The following is a 22769-nucleotide window of genomic DNA, read 5'->3' on the forward strand; positions in this document are numbered from 1 at the left end:
GCACAGTCTTTATCACTGAGCCACCTGGGAATTTCCCTTCCTCTCCACTTCATCATAATGATGAGTGTACTGCCCACTAACATATAAACTCCTGAGTTCAGCTGCACCTGAAGCTAGAATCGCCCTTTCCCTTTCATTTATGCTTTAGAAAAGTCCATAGCTTAAGTGACACGGACTGACACAGGGTGTGTATCTGTGTGTGTGTATGTGTGTGGAGAGAGTAGTGTGTGTGCTGGGGGAAGACGGTGGAGGAAGGAGGGAGCATCACAATTCCTGTCTTGTCCAGTGCCTCTGGAGATTTCTTCTAGTCTGTAGATGTCCTTTCCGAATAACCCAGATATCCTTAAAGATCCGGGGCTAGTGAGCCCCCGTACTCATTGCACAGAAGCGTTCCCCACCCTCTCCCGAGATGCTGATTCCATGACTTGGAGGTGACCAGCTGAAATCCCACAGACATTTAATTTTTAAAATAACTTTAAAGTTTTAGCTATTTTTCTTCTGTATCCTCATCTCAAACTCTTCCACAGTCCCTTGGAAAGCCCCCAGGCTCCAAGCCAGACGCGCATCAGGCCTGACGTACAAACATGGCCGGGTACGCGGCACGCGAGCGACGGGGGCTTGCACGGCCCTCGTGCCGGCGGGCGGGAGCCGACAGGGGCTCGCACGCATGCGCAGGGAGGCGGGGCTGAGTCCCAGGCCTGCGCCGTGCCACTCCACAGGCAGGGGGCGGGGCGGGGGGGGAGCGCGCCCGCGGCGGCTGCCGGGCGCTGAGGAGTTGCTGCTCCGGGACCTTCATTCGGGCGCGTCTTCCCCGCCGGGCGCGTCCTCACGAGGCGCCCCCACTCGGCGGGGCCGGGCCAGGGGATGGAGTGGGCCCACCGACACGGCCGCGTAGGGACCGAGAGGAGACGACCGCGCGAGCCCTGACGCGCCGTCCTCGCCGAAGCGCCCATGGGCGCCTCCCTGCGGCTGTGAGGGCGGCGAGCGGCGGGGCCGCGGCGCCGAGGAGGGCTACGCTCGTGCCCGGCCGCGCACAGGCCGCGCGCGTGCGCTCGCGCTGCAGGGCCGGCCGCGCCCGCCCCTCCTCTCGGCGCCGGCCCGGGATCCCGGTCCGCGAGCGGCGGCGGCCGGAGGGACGATGAGCGGCGCGGCGCGGGCGGGCCCGGCCCGGCTCGCCGCGTTCGCTCTGCTGACCTGCAGCCTGTGGCCGGCGCGGGCGGACAACGCGAGCCAGGAGTACTACACTGCGCTCATCAACGTGACGGTGCAGGAGCCCGGCCGCGGAGCCCCACTTACATTCCGCATCGACCGCGGGCGCTACGGACTCGACTCGCCCAAGGCCGAGGTCCGTGGCCAGGTTCTGGCGCCGCTGCCTATCCATGGAGGTGAGTGCCTGGCAGGGAAAAGAGGAGCTGTGGACGGCGGAGGGGGGAAGGGTCGGCCCTCATCCCCCAGGAGCCACAGCCCGGGCGCGGAGGCGGCGGATGCGGCGCCCCCACCCCGCCCGGATTGATGCGCCGCTCGGCGGGCGGCCCCAGGGTCGAGGTTCCCGTCGTGTCCTTCCCCCGCCCCGTTCGCTGCTGGCAATGAGGCTCCAGACGCGGTATTGGGTTCTTCTCTTCTTTTTAAAAAGGCTTTTTCCCCCCTGGGTTCAGTTAGCTTGTTTACAGGAAGGCATTGAACTGCGAGTTTGCAGGGACAGCTCAGACAAAGGAGGTGGTGGAAGAGCGCAAAACTAGTTCATGATGGATGAAGTCTCAACCTGTATTTCGGAAACCGCACAGGTTCCTTCCCTAAATCACAGACTGCGCTGTATTGATCTGGAAGGATGAGGCCCTTTTCTACTGTAAAAACGTGCCGTTTTTCTTATGTGACAAGTGGAAGGAGAGTGGAGGAGGAAAATGGGCATCTTCGGTGTTGCTTTTGGCTCTTATTGTGCCCCACCAGCTTTACTGTAATTTGACGCCTGAACATCTGACGTTACGACGAATCCGATACCAATTGGAACCTGTAGCCAAGTCTTCAGGTCGTGAGAGTCTGCCAGAGGGAAAATAGGTAAAATTTTTGAGAGTTGTCTTTGAAGCCATTTGGCTTGATCTTACGTCTTCCTATCATTTGCTCTTTAATAATTTGGTATAAAGCATATATTTGTACAAATTTCTGGTAATGTTTTGAAAGAAACTTTTCCCACACTGTGGAGTATGATTTTGTTTTTGGCCCACAGCAGGCTTTATGGAAAAATGTCTACTATCTTCTCCATCTCTACCCACTCTCACCCTGACAGTGCTGAGAGGGGACTTTTTAAAGCTGCTTTTCATGTTAAGATGACCTAAACTAGGCAACCTACATAAGGTGTTTGTTTTTATACTCTAAACTATTAGAACATCATGCCACTTCTGAGATACATGTTTGAATGCGAACATGCTAAGCTGTGTGGTTTTTTGGGTTTTTTTTGTTTTTTTTTGTTTTTTGAAGCAATCTAGATAGGGAAGATGGAGAAGGAAATGGCAACCCACTCCAGCGTTCTTGCCTGGAGAATCCCAGGGACGGGGGAGCCTGGTGAGCTGCCGTCTATGGGGTCGCACAGAGTCGGACAGGACTGAAGTGACTTGCAGCAGCAGCAGCAGCTAGGGAAGAAGAATCAGGAAGGGCTTTCACCAGCCTTTCCCCAGTTTACACCTTCGTTTCAAACGTTCATTTTTACATCAGTAATCAGTTGCTTAGTATGCACTTCTCATCTCCACTTTGTTAAAGAAAAAGGCAGTTAGGGTCCTGCCTTGCCCACAGTAACAACTTTGGCCTTTGGTTCATTCAGTAAATATTTGCTTGCTTGTTCTGTGCCAGTCACTGTGCTTGGGACACAAAATGTTTCCAAACTGTGGCACTGACAATGGTAGCCTGTTTTCTGGGGTTGAGATCTGTGAGGGTCACGTGGAAGGGGAGGAAGAGGGAAAGGCAAACTGTTCTGGAACAAGAACTGGCCCTGTGCAGTATTTTGAAATCTGTGGTTTGTCTTTGGGTTCCTCTAGGCACCTCGAAACCATGATCCTCACTTTAGATACTTGCCTGATAAGTGATCTGTGTTCTGAAACTACTTGTTTCTTGCCTGTCATTCCAAGCAAAACTTGTTTTAGGTGTTTGTATAGAAGGGTATTGGACACTGATGGGTGGTAAAGGCTGGTCTTGTTCCTCCGTCAGTGGGGAGGTTTCAGTTGTGCTGTACCTAAGCCTTATGTTACTGGCGAAGTACTGTGTGAGTTTAGGAAAGTAATTTGGCATTTTAGCCTCAATTTTGTCTGCAAAAGGGAATGGTGAACTAGTTATACCTTAAGTTTATTGAGGGGCTTCCCTGGTGGCTTAGATGGTAAAGAATCTGCCTGCAATGTGGGAGACATGGGTTCAATTCCTAGATTGGGAGGATCCCCTGGAGGAGAGCATAGCAACCCATTCCAGTATTCTTACCTGGAGAATCCCCATGGACAGAGGAGCCTGGCAATTTGCTAAGGGTTGGACTCGACTGAGCGACTAAGCACAGCACAACACAAGGTTAATGAGAGGCTTAAATGGTGCCTACATTCTTACAAGAGGAGATTTGTTAACCTAAATGAATCTCTATAAATTGGTGGAGTTTCAGACATGGCATCAAAGTGAATACGTTGGAGCAGTCTTGGAAACTTGAGTCTATAGTCAGTTCCCCTGGGTGTCTGTCTTCTCTTCATTTCCTCTGTTCTCTAGGGACTCATTTTGTATCCACACATGAGATTGCTCAAGGATTTTTCATGGCCTCGGTGGTGGCATCCTGCAGGTAGTTTGGGTCTGGCTTTCTACTAAGGGATCTGCACACATAGGTTCTTTCAATCCAGCAAATACTAATTGAAAATCTGCTGGTCCCAGCCACCACCCAAGGTATTAGGAAAGAGGGATGGGCCCCAGAAATAAGCAAAACAAATTCTTTCTTTTCTCCCTGAAGCTCACGGTCTAGTGGCATTTTTATGTCAGTTTGCCTATAAACTGTTTCTAAGTCAATGGACTAACATGAAATCTAAGAAGTTTTTGTGCTTTCGCAGCAGAAATTTAGGAATGTATTTTGTTTTCTTGTTTTGGTTTCTTGGCCATGCTATCATTAGCATGCAGAATCTTCAGTTCCCCCGAACAGGGATCTGGCCCACACCCCCACAGTGGAAATGCAAAGTTCTAACCACTGGACCACCAGGGAAGTCCTAGGAATGTATTTTAAAAAACAAGAATGGTGATAGAAATCTGTTAAAATTTTTCATAGTTAAGAAAATGGCTTATATCTATTATGCCAGTGTACTCTAGTCACTTAGTCGTGTCTGGATATTTGCAACCACATGGACTGTAGCCCACCAGGCAAAAATACTGGAATGGGTTGCCATTTCCTTCTCCAGGGGATCTTCCTGAGCCAGGGATGGAACATGGGCCTCCTGCGTTGCAGGCAGATTCTTTACCATCTGAGCCACCAGGGAAGCCCGTATGTCTATTATACCTCAATTTTAAAAAAGAAAATAGCTTAACATTTGAATATTTGGTTATTTCACATTATGATATTCTCGATTTAATCTCAAATTTTAGTGGTTTTAGAAAAAATAATATATTCTGACTCTTGCCTGCTTGTAATTTTAAGTTGAAGAGAATTCTTAATGTGTTTATTGAAGATTTACTGAGTGTTGACACTAAACAAAGTGATGTTCAAATTTCAAAAAAAAATAGTTAGGAGACAGAATTACTGGCAAAAAAAGAACCAGCCATGGTCAATAGATGGGAAGTTAATAAAAATTTTGAGGACAAGTGTTTGGTGAATATAAAGACAAAAGTAAGTTTTCCTAGGGCTTAACATGATAACTCGTTTTAATTCTCTGACTTGGTTGTGACAGTAAAAACCTTTCTAGTTATTTTGCATTTAGTCAGGCGCTCAGTCGTGTGCGACTCTTTGCGACCCCATGAATCGCAGCAGTACAGTCCTCCCTGTCCAGCACCAACTCCCAGAGTTCACTCAGACTCACGTCCATCCAGTCGGTGATGCCATCCAGACAGCTCATCCTCTGTTGTCGTCCCCTTCTCCTCCTGCCCCCAGTCCCTCCCAGCATCAGAGTCTTTTCCAGTGAGTCATTATTTCTGTAAATTAGGCATGTATGAATTACTGGGCAAGATTTATTTGTCCTATATCTTTAAAGAGCAATGTGGCAATTTCTTCCTAAATGCTTTGGTCTTTTAGAAGTACGTTTTGAAAAGTGTTAAACTTTATAAACTATTTCATAAACAAGTGTTGTACTTTGAAAATACATTCTTAATCATTAGAGTACATTTTAAATGGAGATTTATTTGGTGATAAAAAATTTCATATTTTAACTGTAAAGAATTTATTTTTTGAAGTGAACTTTTGCAGGAACGTGCCTTCTATTTATTCACAGATCCTGGTTGTTGTCCATGGTTGCTTTCTTATTACTAACTTACTCGAAGGGTGAGCGTAGATCTGGAAACAAATGTGAAGCCTAGCCAGCACTTACTGTGGAACGGACGTTGTAGATGTGCTTTGTGTGTGTGCACACTAACTTTTTGTTTGAGCCTGGAGGTGGGGGTTGGGAGAGAGGCCCTGTTGTTGATGATGTCATTTTATATGCAAATATGCTGGTGGGAAGAATTTGGTACTAGTCATTTTGCATAGAAATGTTCAGGATTGGATGTTTAATCCTTGGAGAACAATTTTACCAAGTAATAAATTTTTTTTGGTCATCTGGTTGACCAAAGGGATGCCATAACATTTAAAAACTTAGATTCTTATGTTTTATATATGTGATTTTGTTGGATTAAACATAAACTTGGTTTTTAAAATTCTGATTTTAGAGTGAAGGCAATCGATGTGGAAGCAAGATCTTGGATGAAAAGGACCATGAAATGTTAGATTGTATAATGCCAAAGGCAGGGGCTACCGGATATAGAGATATCAAAATATTCAGAAAAAAAGTAGGTGTTATTCTGGAATCAGAGACCCTGAAAGGAAAGATAATTCAGAAGGAGCTGGAGGCTCTAAAAACCAAATTTTGACCTAAAATAGATAACCAAGCAATATATGATAAATTGTATTTGTATTAAATTTTAACAATTTAGAAAATATTTTTACATTTTGTATTTTTCCTTTGCTTTTGGATGATTCATTAGCATATAAAATTTGAGTATATATTTTTAAACCTCCCCACCAAATATATACATCCTTCCTCCGTTCCATCTTTCTGTTTCTCTTTATAGCAAAGTGTTGTCTATACTTTCTGCCTTAGAGTTTTCATCTTGCTCTTCTTCACATTGTGAAGGTCTTTGTTGCGCCAGTGATTTGATAAAGACGTGACATATTTAACTGAAATATTGGATGGCAGGATCCTCAGGATCTCAATGTATGGAATGGTGGGCTGAAACTAAGAGAAAAGCTAATAGAAATTATTATATAGTCTTGAATTTGGGTAAAAAAAAATTAGCTGCAGTGAAAGGAGTTGAGGGGAAATAAGGCTTCGAGCTGCATGTCATAGGACAAAGCCTCTGTTCACTCGCTGACCAGCCCATTCTGCTCTTGCGTGCATGTGAGCATCGTATCCTGGGTAACACAGGTCCCACTTCATTATAGGCCAGGCGCACTGTTAGTCCATGTTCATTTCTGAATATGACTTTTAAGAGACGAACAAACTACAAAGCATTGCTTTGAATATTATAAAAGGGAACTCCTTCATTTGAAGGAGCATTAGATTAGATGGCTTGTAAGATCCCTCCATCTTGAACAAGGTGTAACTGTAAAATAGTAAGATGAACCTCGTTAAACAAAGTACCAGATATACCCATTAAGGATACTGTTCTTAAAAAAAAAAAAAAAGGATACTGTTCTTTTAATGCCAGTCACATGGGGGTGTATATGTTTCTATGTATACATACATATTTTGCAACAATGAAAAATTTAAACACTTTCAGAATTTGTTTTGTGAGGTTATCTTTTTGATTGAACCATTTGGAAAATGCATACAGTTTATCAAATGTCTGTCTTTTCTGGATAGATTTTGACAATTGAAAATTATTTTTGAGGCAGTCTTTTAATGTGCTTGTGAATTCTCTCTTTAGATAATTCTCAAAGAAGTCTGGTAGTGTTTTGGACCATGTCCACACCTCTGGGGTGCATTTCCACCTACCAAATCTTAGAGGCAAACCTTAAAAGGATGAGATTTATTCGAAGTACCTAATCGTACCAATCCTCAGAGCTGGTTGTTTTAAGTATAGCAACCTTGACTTATTTACAAAATGAAATTAAGTTTTCAGGATCATCATTTGTTTGTTTTATCATCCTTAGAGTATTTTATGCACTAAACATTGATTTCTTTTCCATAAGTCATAGTAAGTGTAGCTTTCTTTACTGTTGGAAGCAATTTTGAACAAAATAAAGGGAACCCTTCAAATGTCAAATGACATAAATTAAAAAGTCCTTTATAAACTCCTCTGAGCTTGCATTATGCAGGTTCTGTGGTGTGTGTGTGGAAGATATGGTGTGCAATTCCTGCCTAAGAGAACTTGTCAGGATGGCACAAATAGGACGTGCCGTTGTAGAAGATGGTGCAGGCTGTCTACAGACACCAGCAACGGGACCAGCCGCATGGTATTGTAAACAGAGTTTGTTGGAATACAGCCATGTCCGTTCATTCACGTGTCTGTGGCTCTGTGGTTTACCGACAGAGTTAAGCAGTTATTACAGGAGCCTGTATGACTTGCAAGCCTCAACTACTTGTTCTCTAGTCCTTTAAGAAAACTTTTGACAAGCCACAATCCATGTTCTAAAGGTTCATTTATACCTTAGTTTTTCCCATTAAAACTATGTTATGGATTTATGGGTGAGAAGTTGATTCCTAAGTTGTCCCAGACTGTGAGCTCTTGGAAATTAGGGACAGCGTCGTCTTTGTTTTAACCAAATACCTCAAACTGTGCCTGGCACTAGCAAGCCACTGTAATATGTGGTTGCATTTAACCCTGTGGTGCTTGGTCTGGTAGTGAAACTGATGGCAGGTGTTGCTGGAATCTGTAGGATGGGATGGGGATGGTGGGGTGTTGATAGAGTATACTATAGGGCCTCTGTTAGTATGCTAGATCAGTAAATGGTACAGAGATCAGAGAAATGAGCAATTATTTGGACTTGTAGTCTAGAGAGGTTTCATTGAAAATGTGGAAGTTGAAATTAAACTTGATTAGTTCTTTCTCTAGCCATAATGGAATAACAGACACTAGGTTTACCTTGCCACCTCAAGTGACTGGAAAACCTGACAGTTATGAAACAGCAATTTTAGAAATAGGTCAGAAAACAGCACAGGACAGTGCTCCCTGAGAGAAAGGAAATAAATAACAGAGCTCTGTGACTGCCTCAGCTTACCTCCTGGAGAGTTTCTGAACTGAAGCTCAGGGAAGGGGAACCCAGAAAGAATCTAGTGGTCTTCCTGAGTTGATGAGACAGAGTTCAGAGCTCAGAGAGGTGAAGGCAGCTTGAGTAGGCTTGAATGTGTGAGGAGGTCAGGTACAGGAGAGGAGGGGGCTGCAAGGGGTTCGTTCACTCAAGCCTTTGATTGAGTACTGTTCTGCTTGTTTTATGGAGAGCTGTCAGAAATTAGCAGGTGGAAGAATTCTTGCAGTTCACACAAGGCTGGGAATAGTTCATATTCTCACTAATCAAAGTAGAAAGACCTAATGGATGAGGCATGGAGTAAGGCTAAATTAGCCCTGGAGAAAAGCCTGTTCTGGACCCACCTACCAAATCTTAGAGGCAAATCTTAAAAGGATGAGATTTATTTAAAGTACCTAATCATGAGCAAACCCTCACAGTATCCGAAGGGATTACAACAAAGTCCAGCTCCCAAAAACATGAAATCCAATACCAGCATCCAATAAAAAATGAGCAGACAAGCCAAGTAGAGAAAATATGACCCATAACCAGACAGAAAAACAGTCAGCAGAAACAGTCCCAGAAGTGGGACAAATGATGGAATTGCAAATAAAGGTGTTGAAAGAGCCATTATAAATATACTCAGTTTGTTCACGGAGATAAAAGGAAACTTGAACATGACGAGGAGAGAAATGGTTCTAAAAATAGACCCACATCAAACTATGAGCAAGGTGAAAAGACAACCCTCAGAATGGGAGAAAATAATAGCAAATGAAACAACTGACAACGGATTCATTTCCAAAATACACAAGCAGCTCATACAACTCAATACCAGGAAAACAACCCAATCAAAAAGTGGGAAAAAGACCTAAACAGACATTTCTCCAAAGAAGACATACAGATGGCTAGCAAACACACGAAAAGATGCTCAACATCACTCATTATTAGAGAAATGCAAATCAAAACTACAATGAGATATCACCTCACACTGATAAGAATGGCCATCATCAAAAAGTCTACAAAAAGTAAATGCTGGCGAGGGTGTGGAGAAAAGGGAGCCCTCTTGCACTGTTGGTGGGAATGTAAATTGATACAGCCACTATGGAAGACTGTATGGAGATTCCTTAAAAAACTAGGAATAGAATCACCATATGACCCAGCAATCCCACTCCTAGGCATATACCCTGAGGAAACCAAAATTGAAAAAGACACATGTATCCCATTGTTCATCGTAGCACTGTTTACAATAGCTAGAACATGGAAGCAACCTAGCTGTCCATTGACAGATAAATGGATAAAGAAGTTGTGGTATATATACACAGTGGAATATTACTCAGCCTTAAAAAGGAACGCCTTTGAGTCAGTTCTAATGAGGTGGATGAACCTAGAATCTATTGTACAGAGTGAAGTGAGAAAGAAAAAGATAAATACCATATTCTAATGCATATATATGGAATTTAGAAAGTGGTACTAAAGATATTTACAGGACAGCAATGGAGAAACAGACATAGAGAATAGACTTACGGACAGAGGGAGAGGGTGAGATGTATGGAAAGAGTAACATGGAAACTTAGGTGAGTTCAGTTCAGTTCAGTTGCTCAGTTGTGTCTGACTCTTCACGACCCAATGAACCGCAGCACGCCAGGCCTCCCTGTCCATCACCAACTCCCGGAGTCCGCCCAAACCCATGTCCATTGAATTGGAAACTTACTTTACTATATGTAAAATAGGTAGCCAACAGGAATTTGGTATATGGCTCAGGAAACTCAAACAAGGGCTCTGCATCAACCTAGGGGGTGGGATGGGGAGACAGGTTCAAAAGGAAGGGGATATATGTATACCTATGGCTGATTCATGTTGAAGTTTGACAGAAAATAGCAAAATTTTGTAAAGCAATTATCCTTCAATAAAATAAGTACATTTTTAAAAGACCCACATCAAACTTCTAGCAGTAAACTCAAACCTGAAAAAGTGTAGGATTTATATTGATAGAGAAAAGAAGAAAGTGTGTACTGAGAGGACGATATTTCCTGCTTTGGTGATCCCTCTTTATCCCAAACAGTGATATAGTTAACATATATTGGGTACATACTCTCTGCCAAGAGTGGTGCCAAGTATTGTACATGTAGTATCGTTGAATTCTTGTAACAGCGCTAGGTGGTACGGTATCCTCATTCTGTGGAGGGGAATTCAAGGCACTCCAGTCTCTTAGTGTTTTTGGTTTTTTGTTTATAACACTTAATATGGTTGGAAATTGTGTACCTATCTTATTTGCTTCTGAAGGCAGAGATCCTGGTGTCCACTTTTGTATACTCAGTGCTCACTGTTGAGCCTGGAACATAGGAGGGTGGTACTGATAATTAGTGTTGGACAAATTAAAGTGAGTGAGGTAATCCACCAGCTGAATCTTGTGATTCAGAAGAGTTTGGATTTGATGTAGGTCTGTCTGACTACAGAGCTCATACTTCCACCATGTCTTGTACCACTTCTAAAGTGAGTTTAGTAAGTTATGAATGATCTGCTTCGTGGAATGTTACACAGCCATTAAAGGGGATCATGTGAAAGTTAGGTATAGCCTACAAAAGTAATATCTTTACAGTGGACAGGGACTCAAAGTAATATGCAGAAATAAAAATGGCTGTGTTATATCTGTTGGATCATGGGTAACATTTCTCATTTTCTTTTCTCTCTTTTTTTTGAAGTTATTTTTAATATAAAACCTTCTTCACAGAGGGAAAGTCATACTCTCTAAAGGGAACAAGTAAGTGTCTAAAGTTGATTTCTTTTATAAAGTTTATTCCCTAACTTCAAGAAAAATTGAATTAATTCCAAACCATGGTTAGAATGAGTAGAAAACTGAGAGATGACTAGAAATATGCTGAAAAGTGCATGTTTTTCCCCAATAAGAAAAGAGTTAAGACCAAGTATTCTTGTCTTAACAGGAATCAAGCTAAAATATGGCATCGTTGTTGTTGTTGTTGTTTTTTCCAATTGAATGATAATTGCTTTACAGTACTGTGTTGGTTTCTGCCATACATCAGCATGAATCATCCATAGGTGTACACACGTCCCCTTCCTATTGAACCTCCTTCCCGCCTCCCACCCCATCCCGCTCTTCATTGGGTTTGAGCTCCCTGAGTCATACAGCAAATTCCCACTGGCTCTCTGTTTTACATACGGTAATGTGTATTCTTCCATACTACTCTTTCCATTTGTCCCACTCTCGCCTTCGCCCCCTGTGTCCAGAAGTCTGTTCTCTATGTCTGAGTCTCCATTGCTGCCCCACAGATAGGTTCATCAGTGCCATCTTTCTAGATTCCATATATATGCGTTAATATACGACACTGGTTTTTCTCTTTTTGACTTACTTTACTCTGTATAATAAGCTCTAGGTTCATCTACCTCATTAGAACTGACTCATATGTTCCTTTTTATGGCTGAGTAATATTCCATTGTATATATGTACCATACTTGTTTATCCATTCATCTGTCAGTGGACATCTAGGTTGCTTCCATGTCCTAGCTATAGTAAATACTGCTGCAATGAACACTGGGGTACCTGTGTCTTTTTCAGTTATGGTTTTCTCAGGGTATATGTGTGGCATCATTGTGGCATCATTTTGAGCAGTTAGTGAATCCTAGAAAGGGACAGGACTTTTCTATAATATTTTTATGATGATGATATTAATGCTTTTATTTTATTTTTGTTTTCCCTATTGAAAATCATTCTGTATTTAAAGCATGAAGACTTAACTATGGGTAATCTCCACTTTTCGAAAGTTCATCTTATGCCATTTTGCTTTTATGAAAGACCTACATTAGTACCTATTTTTGATGACCAAAAGAAACCTCAAGAGGATTTTTGCTTTTAGCAGAAAAAAGGCCAGAAGCAAAAATAGCATTCAGCATTTGTTTTGTAGCAGGGCGAGCCATTGTAGAGGCGGACACACAGGGAGCAGTGAGAGAAGCCTCCCCAGAGCTCCTTCCCCTGGATGAACACTCAGTGTCTTAACATTGAGCCGCCATAGTTGTAAAACATGTCTCAGCATCTGTGCTCTATCTTGATTTATTTTGTGGGTCCATTAGCAAGATGTGTCCTCCAATAATTGATTCTTCCTTTTTTGACATTTTGGTTTACAGTAAGCTTTTCCTCTTGCCACTTCTCCTGTCATTTTCCTATGTCTTTACTTTCAGCCTAGTCTTCTCTGAGCTCTGGATTCATATATTCAACTGCCTACTTGGTATTTTTAACTTAAATTTCCCAAGAACATCTCCAGATTGATAAATGGAGCTTTTGATGTGTGTGTGTGTGTGTATATATATACACACATACATATATATATATACATACACACACGTGTATATATATTCTGTCTACTACCACTGTTTTCGGGGCTTCCCTGGTGGCTCAAATGGTGAAGAATCTGCCTGCAATGCAGAAGACCCAGGTTCAATCCCTGGGTCGGAAAGATCCCCTGGAGAAGGGAATGACTACCCACTCTAGTATTCTTGCCTGGAGAATTCCATGGACAGAGGAGCCTAGTGGGCTGCAGTCCATGGGGTTGCAAAGAGTTGGACATGATTGAGTGACTAATACCTGTTTTCTAGTCTTCCCCATCTCAGCAAATGACATCGCAGTCCACTCTTGTTATTTAAACAAATTTAGGCATCACCCTATCTTCTTTTTCTTACATTCCACTTCTGATTTATCCTTCATAGTTTACTGTCAGGGTGGATCATATCTGTCTGTTGCTTGCCATTTTCACTCCTGTCATCTTAGTACAGACAGTTGCCATCTCTTAGACGTTTCTCCCCAGTAGCTACAGCGATCTTGAAACTTCACCCAGTCTTGTCACTGCTTGCTTAAATTACCCCTCAGTGGCTTCTTCTAATCCTTAGAGTGGAAATCCTAACTCCTTACTGTAGTATGCAAGGCACCTCCTGATTGGTCTGGTTCCCAGCCTTTCCCTCCCTCAGGCCATTCATCTCTCCCTTGCTCACTGTGCTGAAGCTACCTGTATTTTGATACTCTCGCTCCTAGGGCCTCTTATGTTTTCTTTACAATGTGTGCCTTCTTGCTGATATCCCACTCACCTCTACCTCCTACTCTTCACATGATGTTTGCTGTATTAATAGAGCTTTATGGTTTTTTGATTCTGTATGCTGCTGCTGCTAAGTCGCTTCAGTTGTGTCCGACTTTGTGCTACCCTATAGATGGCAGCCCACCAGGCTCCTCTGTCCCTGCGATTCTCTAGGCAAGAACACTGGAGTGGGTTGCCATTTCCTTCTCCAGTGCATGAAAGTGAAGTCGCTCAGTCGTGTCCAACTCTTCACGACCCCATGGACTACAGCCTGCCAGGCCCCTCAGTCCATGGGATTTTCCAGGCAAGAATACTGGAGTGATTGCCATTGCCTTCTCCTTGATTCTGTATAATGGCCAGTTAAAAGGGCCATGGAGATGGAGACATGGGGAAGGAATTGTAGAATCTAAGAACTTAATGGTCATCTGTAATCGTCAAGTCTAGCCACTCATCTGAGGCCTCAGCATTCTTATCCAGTGGTTTTACAGCTCACACTTGAACAAATGAGTGATGGAAATCTACCACATTCATCTCTGGAAAACAGAACGTTAGAAAGTCTTTTTTTCATCTGCAGAAGAAAAATTGGTTCAAAAATTTGTAGACAGTTGTTAATTTCCTTGTCTGATTCAAGTCCTCTAACCCTTAGACTTCATGTTCTTATTTCTGTTCTTAAGAATATAGTATTTTAAACCACAGAACACAGCATTCCACTTAAAGGATACAGTGAGTTCAGTAATGTCCCACAAAAATTCATGTCCACCTGGCACTTCAGAATGTGATCTTATTTGCAAATAACATCTTTGCAGATGTAAGTAGTTAAGGATCAAGATAAGGTCATACTAGTTTATGGTGGACCCTAAATCCAGTGACTTATAAGGAGAAGAGAGAATACAGAGAAACACACGAAGATAAAGGCCATGGGAAGATAGAGGTTGAAATAGGAGTTATGCTGCCACAGCTAGGGAGTGCCAAGGATTGCTGGCAACCACTGGAGGCTAGGAGAGAGGCACAGGACTGTTTTTCCCTTGGAGTCTCCAGAAGGAGCCAACTGTACTGACACCTTGATCTTGACTTCTGCCCTCCTGAATTAGGAGACAGTCCATTTATGTTGTTTTAAGCCACACATGGACATCACCAGATGGTCAGTAATGATATTGGATTGATTATATTCTTTGCAGCCGAAGATAGAGAAGCGCTATACAGTCAGCAAAAACAAGACCAGGAGCTGACTGTGGCTCAGATCATGAACTCTTTATTGCCAAATTCAGACTTAAATTGAAGAAACTAGGGAAACCACTAGACCATTCAGGTATGACCTAAATCAAATCCCTTATGATTATACAGTGGAAGTGAGAAATAGATTCAAGGGATTAGATCTGATAGAGTGACTGAAGAACTGTGGATGTAGGTTCATGACATTGTACAAGAGACAGGGATCATGAACATCCTCAAGAAAAAGAACTGCAAAAAAGCAAAATGGCTGTCTGAGGAGGCCTTACAAATAACTGAGAAAAGAAGAGAAGCGAAAAGCAAAGGAGAAAAGGAAAGATACACCCATTTGAATGCAGAGTTCCTAGAATAGCAAGGAGAGATAAGAAAGCCTTCCTCAGTGATCAGTGCAGAGAAATAGAGGAAAACAGTAGAATGGGAAAGACTAGAGATCTTTTCAAGAAAATTAGAGATATCAGGGGAACATTTCATGCAAAGATGGGCTCAATAAAAGATAGAAATGATATGGACCTAACAGAAGAAAATGTTAAGAAGAGGTGGCAAGAGTACACAGAAGAACTGTACAAAAAAAGATCTTCACAATCCAGATAATCGTGATGGTGTGATCACTCACCTAGAGCCAGACATCCTGGAATGTGAAGTCAAGTGGGCCTTAGGAAGCATCACCACAAACAAGCTAGCGGAGGTGATGGAATTCCAGTTGAGCTCTTTCAAATCCTGAAGATGATGCTGTGAAAGTGCTGCACTCAATATGCCAGCAAATTTGGAAAACTCAACAGTGGCCACAGGACTGGAAAAGGTCAGTTTTCGGCAATGCCAAAGAATGCTCAAACTGCTGCACTCAAATCACGTGCTAGTAAAGTGATGCTCAAAATTCTCCAAGCCAGGCTCCAACAGTACATGAACTGTGAACTGCCAGATTTTTAAGCTGGATTTTGAAAAGGCAGAGGAACCAGAGATCAAACTGCCAGCATCCGATAGATCTTTGAAAAAGCAAGAGAGTTCCAGAAAAACATCTATTTCTGCATTATTGACTATGCCCAAAGCCTTTGACTGTGTGGATCACAACAAACTGTGGAAAATTCTGAAAGAGGTGGGAATACCAGACTACCTAACCTGCCTCTTGAGAAATCTGTATGCAGATCAGGAAGCAACAGTTAGAACCGAGACATGGAACAATGGACTGGTTCCAGATAGGGGAAGGAGTACATCAAGGCTGTATATTGTCACCCTGCTTATTTAACTTATATGCAGAGTACATCATGAGAAACGCTGGGCTGGAAGAAGCACAAGCTGGAATCAAGATTGCCAGGAGAAATATCAATAACCTCAGATATACAAATGACACCACCCTTATGGCATAAAGCAAAGAAGAGCTAAAGAGCCTGTTGATGAAAGTGAAAGAGGAGAGTGAAAAAGTTGGCTTAAAACTCAACATTCAGAGAACGAAGATCATGGCATCTGGTCCCATCACTTCATGGGAAACAGTGGAAACAGTAACAGACTTTATTTTGGGGGGTCCAAACTCACTGCAGATGGTGACTGCAGCCGTGAAATTAAAGACGCTTACTCCTTGGGAAAAAAGTTATAACCAACATAGATAACATATTAAAAAGCAGAGACATTACTTTGCCAACAAAGGTCTATATAGTCAAAGCTATGATTTTTCCAGTAGTCGTGTATGGATGTGAGAGTTGGACTATAAAGAAAGCTGAGTGCCAAAGAATTGATGCTTTTGAACTGTGGTGTTGGAGAAGACCTTTGAGAGTCCCTTGGAGACTCTCAACCAGTCCATCCTAAAGGAAATCAGTCCTGAATATTCATTGGAAGGACTAATGGTGAAGCTGAAACTCTTAATACTTTGGCCACCTGATGTGAAGAACTGACTCATGTGAAAAGCCCCTGATGCTGGGAAAGATTGAAGGCAGGGAGGAGAAGGGAACGACGGAAGATGAGATGGTTGGATGGCATCACTGACTCGATGGACATGAGTTTGAGTAAACTCTGGGAGTTGGTGATGGACAGGGAGGCCTGGCGTGCTGCGGTCCACGGGATTGCAAAGAGTCGGACACAACTGAGCAACTGAACTGAGCTGACTGAAGCCACAAGGTTTGTAGTCATTTGATATGGCAGCCGTAAGAAATTAATGCAAAGAGAAAACAAAATTGGACAGTACTGCATTTGGTTTCACCAGTACAGAAGAGAATAGAACTACTTTCTTCCTCATCATTCTGAACACATGCCTAGAGTCATATAGGTTATTTTGGTAGCCGTAACCACTGACTCATACTGAGATTACTGCTGATTAGACTTCCTAGGACTTTTTCATAGAGGTTGCCCTAAATCGAGTGGTTTTATATTTTCTGGATTTAGGCTGGTCATCAGCCCTTCAGGATACTTTTTGAATCCTGATCATCCAGTCTTTACTCTTCATAGCAGCTGTGTGTCACCCATGAGCGTGATGAGCATACTTTCTGTATCTCCATCTAAGTGGTTCTTAACCTTCTGTGGTTGTGGATTCAAGACTTCAATGAAAGCTGTGGACCTTTCTGATGAAAAGTACTTATTCATGTATATATACACCGAGTTTTCAGTAAGGTTTAGGATGTTCAGATGCCTCTTGAAGCCTCAAGTGTGGTCCATAGACCCAAAGTTAAGAACACTGATGTAGGTTATTGATGAAAGTATCAAATATCAAAGAGTGTGAATGAACAGACCCTTGTAGTGTGTTCCTAAAAACCGCCTAAGATGGTTGACAGTATTCCATGACTCAGCACTTCTGGGGAGTGGAATGGGCATTTCACAGTTTACTGATTTATTTTATTGACTTCGCATTTAGTACTGTACAGATTTCTTTGTCTTATGTTGTAAAAGCCAATCAAGTTCTTTGATTTAAAAAAATATATATTGTATTTACGTTGTTCCTGATTTGCTGGGAAGGAGAAGAAGTCTTTATGGCTTAACCATAGTATTGTTATTTTCCTGTTGCCACTGTGATCAGTTATCTCAAACCAGGTGGCGTAAAAGAACACAGATTTATTACCTTACAGTTCTGGGAGTGAGAACTCCTAAATGGGTCTCACTGGGCTAAAATCAAGGTGTTGGGCAAAACTGCACTCCTTATAGAAGGTCTGAGGGAGAATCCGTTTCCTTGTTTTTTCCAGCTTCTAGAGACTGCCTGCATTCATTAGCTCATGGCCCCTTCCTCTCCAGAATCAGTAGTGAGCTTTTTTCAGAGCTTTCTGTGGCTCTTCCACCTTTCTTCTACACTTAAGACCCTGTGATCACATTGGGCCCACCCACATGTAACCCTACACGTGGGCTCCCCTGGGGGCTCAGACAGTAAGGGCTCTGCCTGTGATGCAGCAGACCTGGGTTCGGTCCCTGGGTGGGGAAGTTACCCTGGAGAAGGGAATGGCAACCCACTCCAGTGTTCTGGCCTGGAGAAGTCCTTGGGCAGAGGAGCCAGGAGGGCTACAGTCCATGGGGTGGCAAAGAGTTGGTAATGACTGAGTGGTACTCACTTTCACCCACTTATTTTAAAGTCAGCCAATTACCAACCTTAATTCCCTCTTGTCATGTAACCTAACGTATTCACAGGTCCCAAGGATCAAGATGGAGACATCTGGGGATGGAGAGCATTACTCATCCCTCTGCACATAGTGAACCTGTGTAGGCATCCCATGATTTAAGTGTCTAGAAATTATTGCTTTAGTAATTATTTCCGACATTTGCTAAGGATTAATAGTACCCTAAGGAACTCATAACTTCCACAGCCCTTGTTTATCAGTTTATAAACAATGAAATGCTATTTACACAGGTCAGTTTTCTGATACGTTTCTTCTATGATTCCTCAAAGTTCCTTCAGTGATGCAGTTTCTTTTTTCAGTGTTGTCACCAGACTGTAGTTCATCTGGATCAGAAATCCTAAACTCATGTGGGACAGCTGCCTCAAATACTCATTCAGCAGGTAATTCTTAAACACCTCGTATATAATGGGCTTACAGTACCCCAGCAGCGGCCGTGGTGCTGCTCGCGCAGAATGCTGACTGCTGGGGGGCGGCCGGAGCCGAGTCTCCGCGGGGCTAGGCCGCCGGGCGCCCCGGCCGATGGTCGGGACTGCAGGCTGCGGCCGGGGCCCTGGCGCGCAGCGACGCGAGGAGGAGCACGTGTTTCTGGAGCAGAGATGGGCACCACGGGACGACATGCTGCCTGAAGAAGCATCGCCGGCTTGGGAAGCAGCTTCAGAAAGATCACCTCAGAGACGGAGGTGGGAGTCATGTAGTGATCCGTGCCCCCAGTTACATGTGCAGGGCCAGCAGTGGCGGCAGATCGGCCCCAGCAGTGGAAAGCTTGCGGTACCCTTGGCCCCTGGGTGGCAGACGGGCTCCGTGATGGGCAGCGGCTCCAGGGTGGCCGACTGCAGTGGTGAAGCTGGGGTGCCCTCAGCTCCTGGGCCTCATCCTCTGTCAGCTTCATGCACTCGTTTCACATACCAGCAAGATTATGCTCAAAATCCTTCAAGCTAGAAATCAGCAGTATGTGAGCTGAGACCTTCCACATGTACAAGCTGGGTTTAGAAAAGGCAGAGGAACCAGAGATCAAATGCCAACGAATGCTGGATCATAGAAAAAACAAGGCAGTTAAAAAAAAGTCTACTTCTGCTTCACTGACTAAGCTAAAGCCTTTGACTGTGTGGGTCACAACAAGCTGGAAAATTTTCAAGGAAATGGGAATACCAGACCACCTTACCTGCCTCCAGAGAAGCCTGTATGCAGGAGAAGAAACAACAGTTAGAACCAGACATGAAACAAACTGGTTCAGAATTGAGAAAGAAGTACATCAAGGCTGTATATTGTCACCCTGCTTTATTTAACGTATATGCAGAGTACATCATATGAAATCCCAGAATCAAGATTGCCAGGAGAAATATCAGTAACCTCAGATATGCAGATGATACCACTTTAATGGCAGAAAGTGAAGAGGAACTAAAGAGCCACTTAATTAAAGTGAAATAGGACAATGAAAAAAACTGGCTTAAAACTCAACATTCAAAAAACTAAGATAATGGCATCCAGTCCTGTCACTTCATGGCAAATGGATGGGGGAAATGTGGAGAAACTGTCATATTTCATTTTCTTGGGCTCCAAAATCAATGAGGATGGTGACTACAGCTACACAATTAAAAGATACTTGCTCCTTGGAAAAATAGCTATGACAAACCTAGACAGTGTATTAAAAAGCAGAGACATCACTTTGCCAGCAGAGATCCATCTAGTCAAAGCTATGGTTTTTCCAGTGGTCATGTATGGATGTGAGAGTTGGACTGTGAAGAAGGCCGAGTGCCGAAGAATTGATGCTTTCAACTGTGGTGCTGGAGAAGACTCTTGAGAGTCCCTTGGACTGCAAGGAGATCAAACCAGTCCATCCTAAAGGAAATCGGTCCTGAATATTCATTGGAAGGACTGATGGGGAAGCACCAATACTTCACCCACATGATGAGAGGGGGGCGACAGAGGATGAGATGCTTGGATGGCATTACTGACTCAGTGGACATGAGTAGGAGATAGTGATTTACAGAGAAGCCTGGCATGCTGCAGTTCATGGGGTCATAAAGAGTCAGACATGACTTAGCAACTGAACAGGAAGTATATAGCAGGCAGAACAAGAAGTTCCTGCATTCTGTCTGGTGCAAGCAGCAAGGTAAGTCAGCCCCTGTGTATTGTGTCGTGGTGAAAACAGACATTAAACAAATAATAACACAAGAACTATTTAATAATAATTCTTGGGGAAAGGATCAAGACACTGAGAGAGCATAAATGAGAATATTAACCCAGTCTAGGTTAGTCAGGGAATACTTCTCTGAAGAAATGATGTTTAAGCTGAGGATAAAGCATGAGCAGATATTAAACAAAGAGGGACATGGAATGGAAGACCAGTTTAGGCTAGGAACATATATGAAAACTGAAAGTGATATTCTTTTATTTATTTATTTATTTTGATGTCTGATCTTATTTATTTGTTACTCTTAGAACATCTCATTTTTGACTGGACTCAGACTCAGAAGTAGAAGCTCTCAGAGAGGACAGCCTCCGTCTCTTGGCAATCTGTTCCTGCTGTTTTTCTTTGGCCTCCTTCATTCTCTCGGCCAAAAGTTTAGCATATTCTGCAGCCTCTTCTTTATTTTTCTCAGTACGCTGTTTCTTCAGAGCAATACACCAGCGTTTGCGTTGCAGAGCTCGTGGAGTCACGAGACGCTGAATCTTGGGTGCTTTAGTCCTAGGTTTCTTACTGTCTTTGTTTAGGGGCTTTCGCACAACATATTGGCGGACATCATCATCTTTAGGGAGATTGAAAAGTTCGCGGATTCTGCTAGCTCTTTTGGGACCCAGGCGACGAGGCACTGTAGTATCAGTGAGTCCAGGAATATCCTTCTCCCCTTTTTTCACGATGACCAAATTGAGAACACTCAGATTGGCATCCACAGTGCAACCCCGCACAGATTTGCGCTTTCTCTGTCCAGTCCTCCTTGGTCTGTAACAGGAATGCCCCTTACTCAGAAGCAGGCGAACTCTGCCATGGGTCAAGACACCCTGCTTCATGGGGAAACCCTGCTTATCGTTCCCGCCACTGATTCGAACCACATAACCCTTCCATTCTTCACCCAGAGCGTCAGCAGCGACTTCTGTGGCCATACGCTTCTCGTAGAAGGTACGAAGTTTTCGTTCATCGTCCACTTCAGTGAGCTTCTGGCAGCCAGTGGCCGGGAAAGAGATGTTCAGCTTCATTCTGAGGCGGCCGACAGCCTCCGAGGCACCATGAAAAAGAGACCTGAAAGTAATAGTTAAAACAACAACAGCAGCCTTGGAATGCTTGAGTTTAGAGAGTAAGGGGGAGTTTAGAGAGTAAAGGGGAGTTTAGAGAGTAAGGGGGAGTTTAGAGAGTAAGGGGGAGAATGCTATATAGCAGAGATGAAAATGTGGGTCAGTACTTTTTAGACTGTGTTCCAATTTTTTACGTTATCCCAAGAGGAATAGAAAACTGTTGAAGGGTTGGTTGGTTTAATTTTTTTTTTGGTTTCACTGAGTCTTTGTTGCCACACTCGGGCTTCCTCTGGTTGCAGTAAGTGGAGGCTGCTCTGTTGCGGTGGTTGGGGTTCTTTCTGCAGCGGCTTCTGTTGTTGCGGCGCACAGGCCCTAGGCTCACGGGCTTTGGTAGTTGTGACTCACAGACTCATTAGTTGCGGCTCAGGCTCAGTAACTGGTGCATGGGGTTACTTGCTCTGTGGCACGTGGAATCTTTCCAGCCCAGGGATCAAACCCATGTCCCCTGCTTTGGCAGGAGGATTCTTATCCACTGTACTACAGGGAAGTCTCTTACAAGCATGGTAAAATACACATAACATAAAGTCTGCCATCTTAGCCAGTGTAGGTGTGGGCCATTTTAGTAGTGTTGCGCAGATGCGCGTTACTGTGCAGCCAGTCTCCAGAACTGTTTTCATCTTGGAAAACTGAAACTGCATACCCGTTAAACATCTATGAATTTCCTTCTCTCCCTGGCGCCTGGAACCCATCCTTCTACTTTCTGTCTCTATGAATTTGACTGTTCTAGAAACCTCATATAAGTGGAGTCATGCAGTATTCATTTGCTATAACACAGAAAAATGTAGTCAAAAGTCTGCAGCTTTATGAATAACTGTAGCAAACACATTGATGTCACTCTGAACCTTGTCGAGAAATAGAGCGTTACCAGCTCCACAGAGCTTCCTGGATACCCCCCTTTCAATCACTGTTTCTCCTCCCTCGCTCATCTTATGATTAGTTTCTTTTGCTCATATCCTGCTGGTGAGATAAATTCATGTTGTTGCATATAGCAGTAATTTGTCAGTGACCCAGTGCATGAATATACTGCATTTTACCTATCTTGCTGTTGAAGGACGTGTGGGATGCCTGCTTTTTAGCAGTTACAACCAATACTGTCGTAAAGATTGTGTACATGTCTTTTGTTACATGTATATAACATTTTATTGAGTATAT

General features: G+C 43.3%; 2 protein-coding genes across 5 annotated transcripts in view; one reads left to right on the forward strand and one right to left on the reverse strand.

The window, feature by feature from the left end:
• Positions 1 to 733: 733 nt before the first annotated feature.
• The window catches only part of RNF130 (ring finger protein 130), a 183523-nt gene continuing 161487 nt past the window's right edge, over positions 734 to 22769 (forward strand). For all 4 annotated transcript variants that reach the window (XM_042250853.1, XM_027969274.2, XM_027969275.2 and 1 more), the window contains exon 1: positions 734 to 1385. In XM_042250853.1, coding sequence (XP_042106787.1) covers positions 1139 to 1385 — 247 coding nt within the window. In that variant the 5' untranslated portion in view covers positions 734 to 1138. The remainder of the gene's footprint in view (positions 1386 to 22769) is intronic.
• Positions 2299 to 21524, reverse strand: LOC121819715 (small ribosomal subunit protein eS6-like). Its single transcript, XM_042250857.2, has one exon. It carries the CDS (start codon positions 21519 to 21521, stop codon positions 20772 to 20774), a length of 750 nt encoding a protein of 249 aa, XP_042106791.1. The 5' UTR covers positions 21522 to 21524; the 3' UTR covers positions 2299 to 20771.

Source organism: Ovis aries, chromosome 5 (genome assembly GCF_016772045.2).
Source record: "Ovis aries strain OAR_USU_Benz2616 breed Rambouillet chromosome 5, ARS-UI_Ramb_v3.0, whole genome shotgun sequence".
Taxonomy (NCBI): domain Eukaryota; kingdom Metazoa; phylum Chordata; class Mammalia; order Artiodactyla; family Bovidae; genus Ovis; species Ovis aries.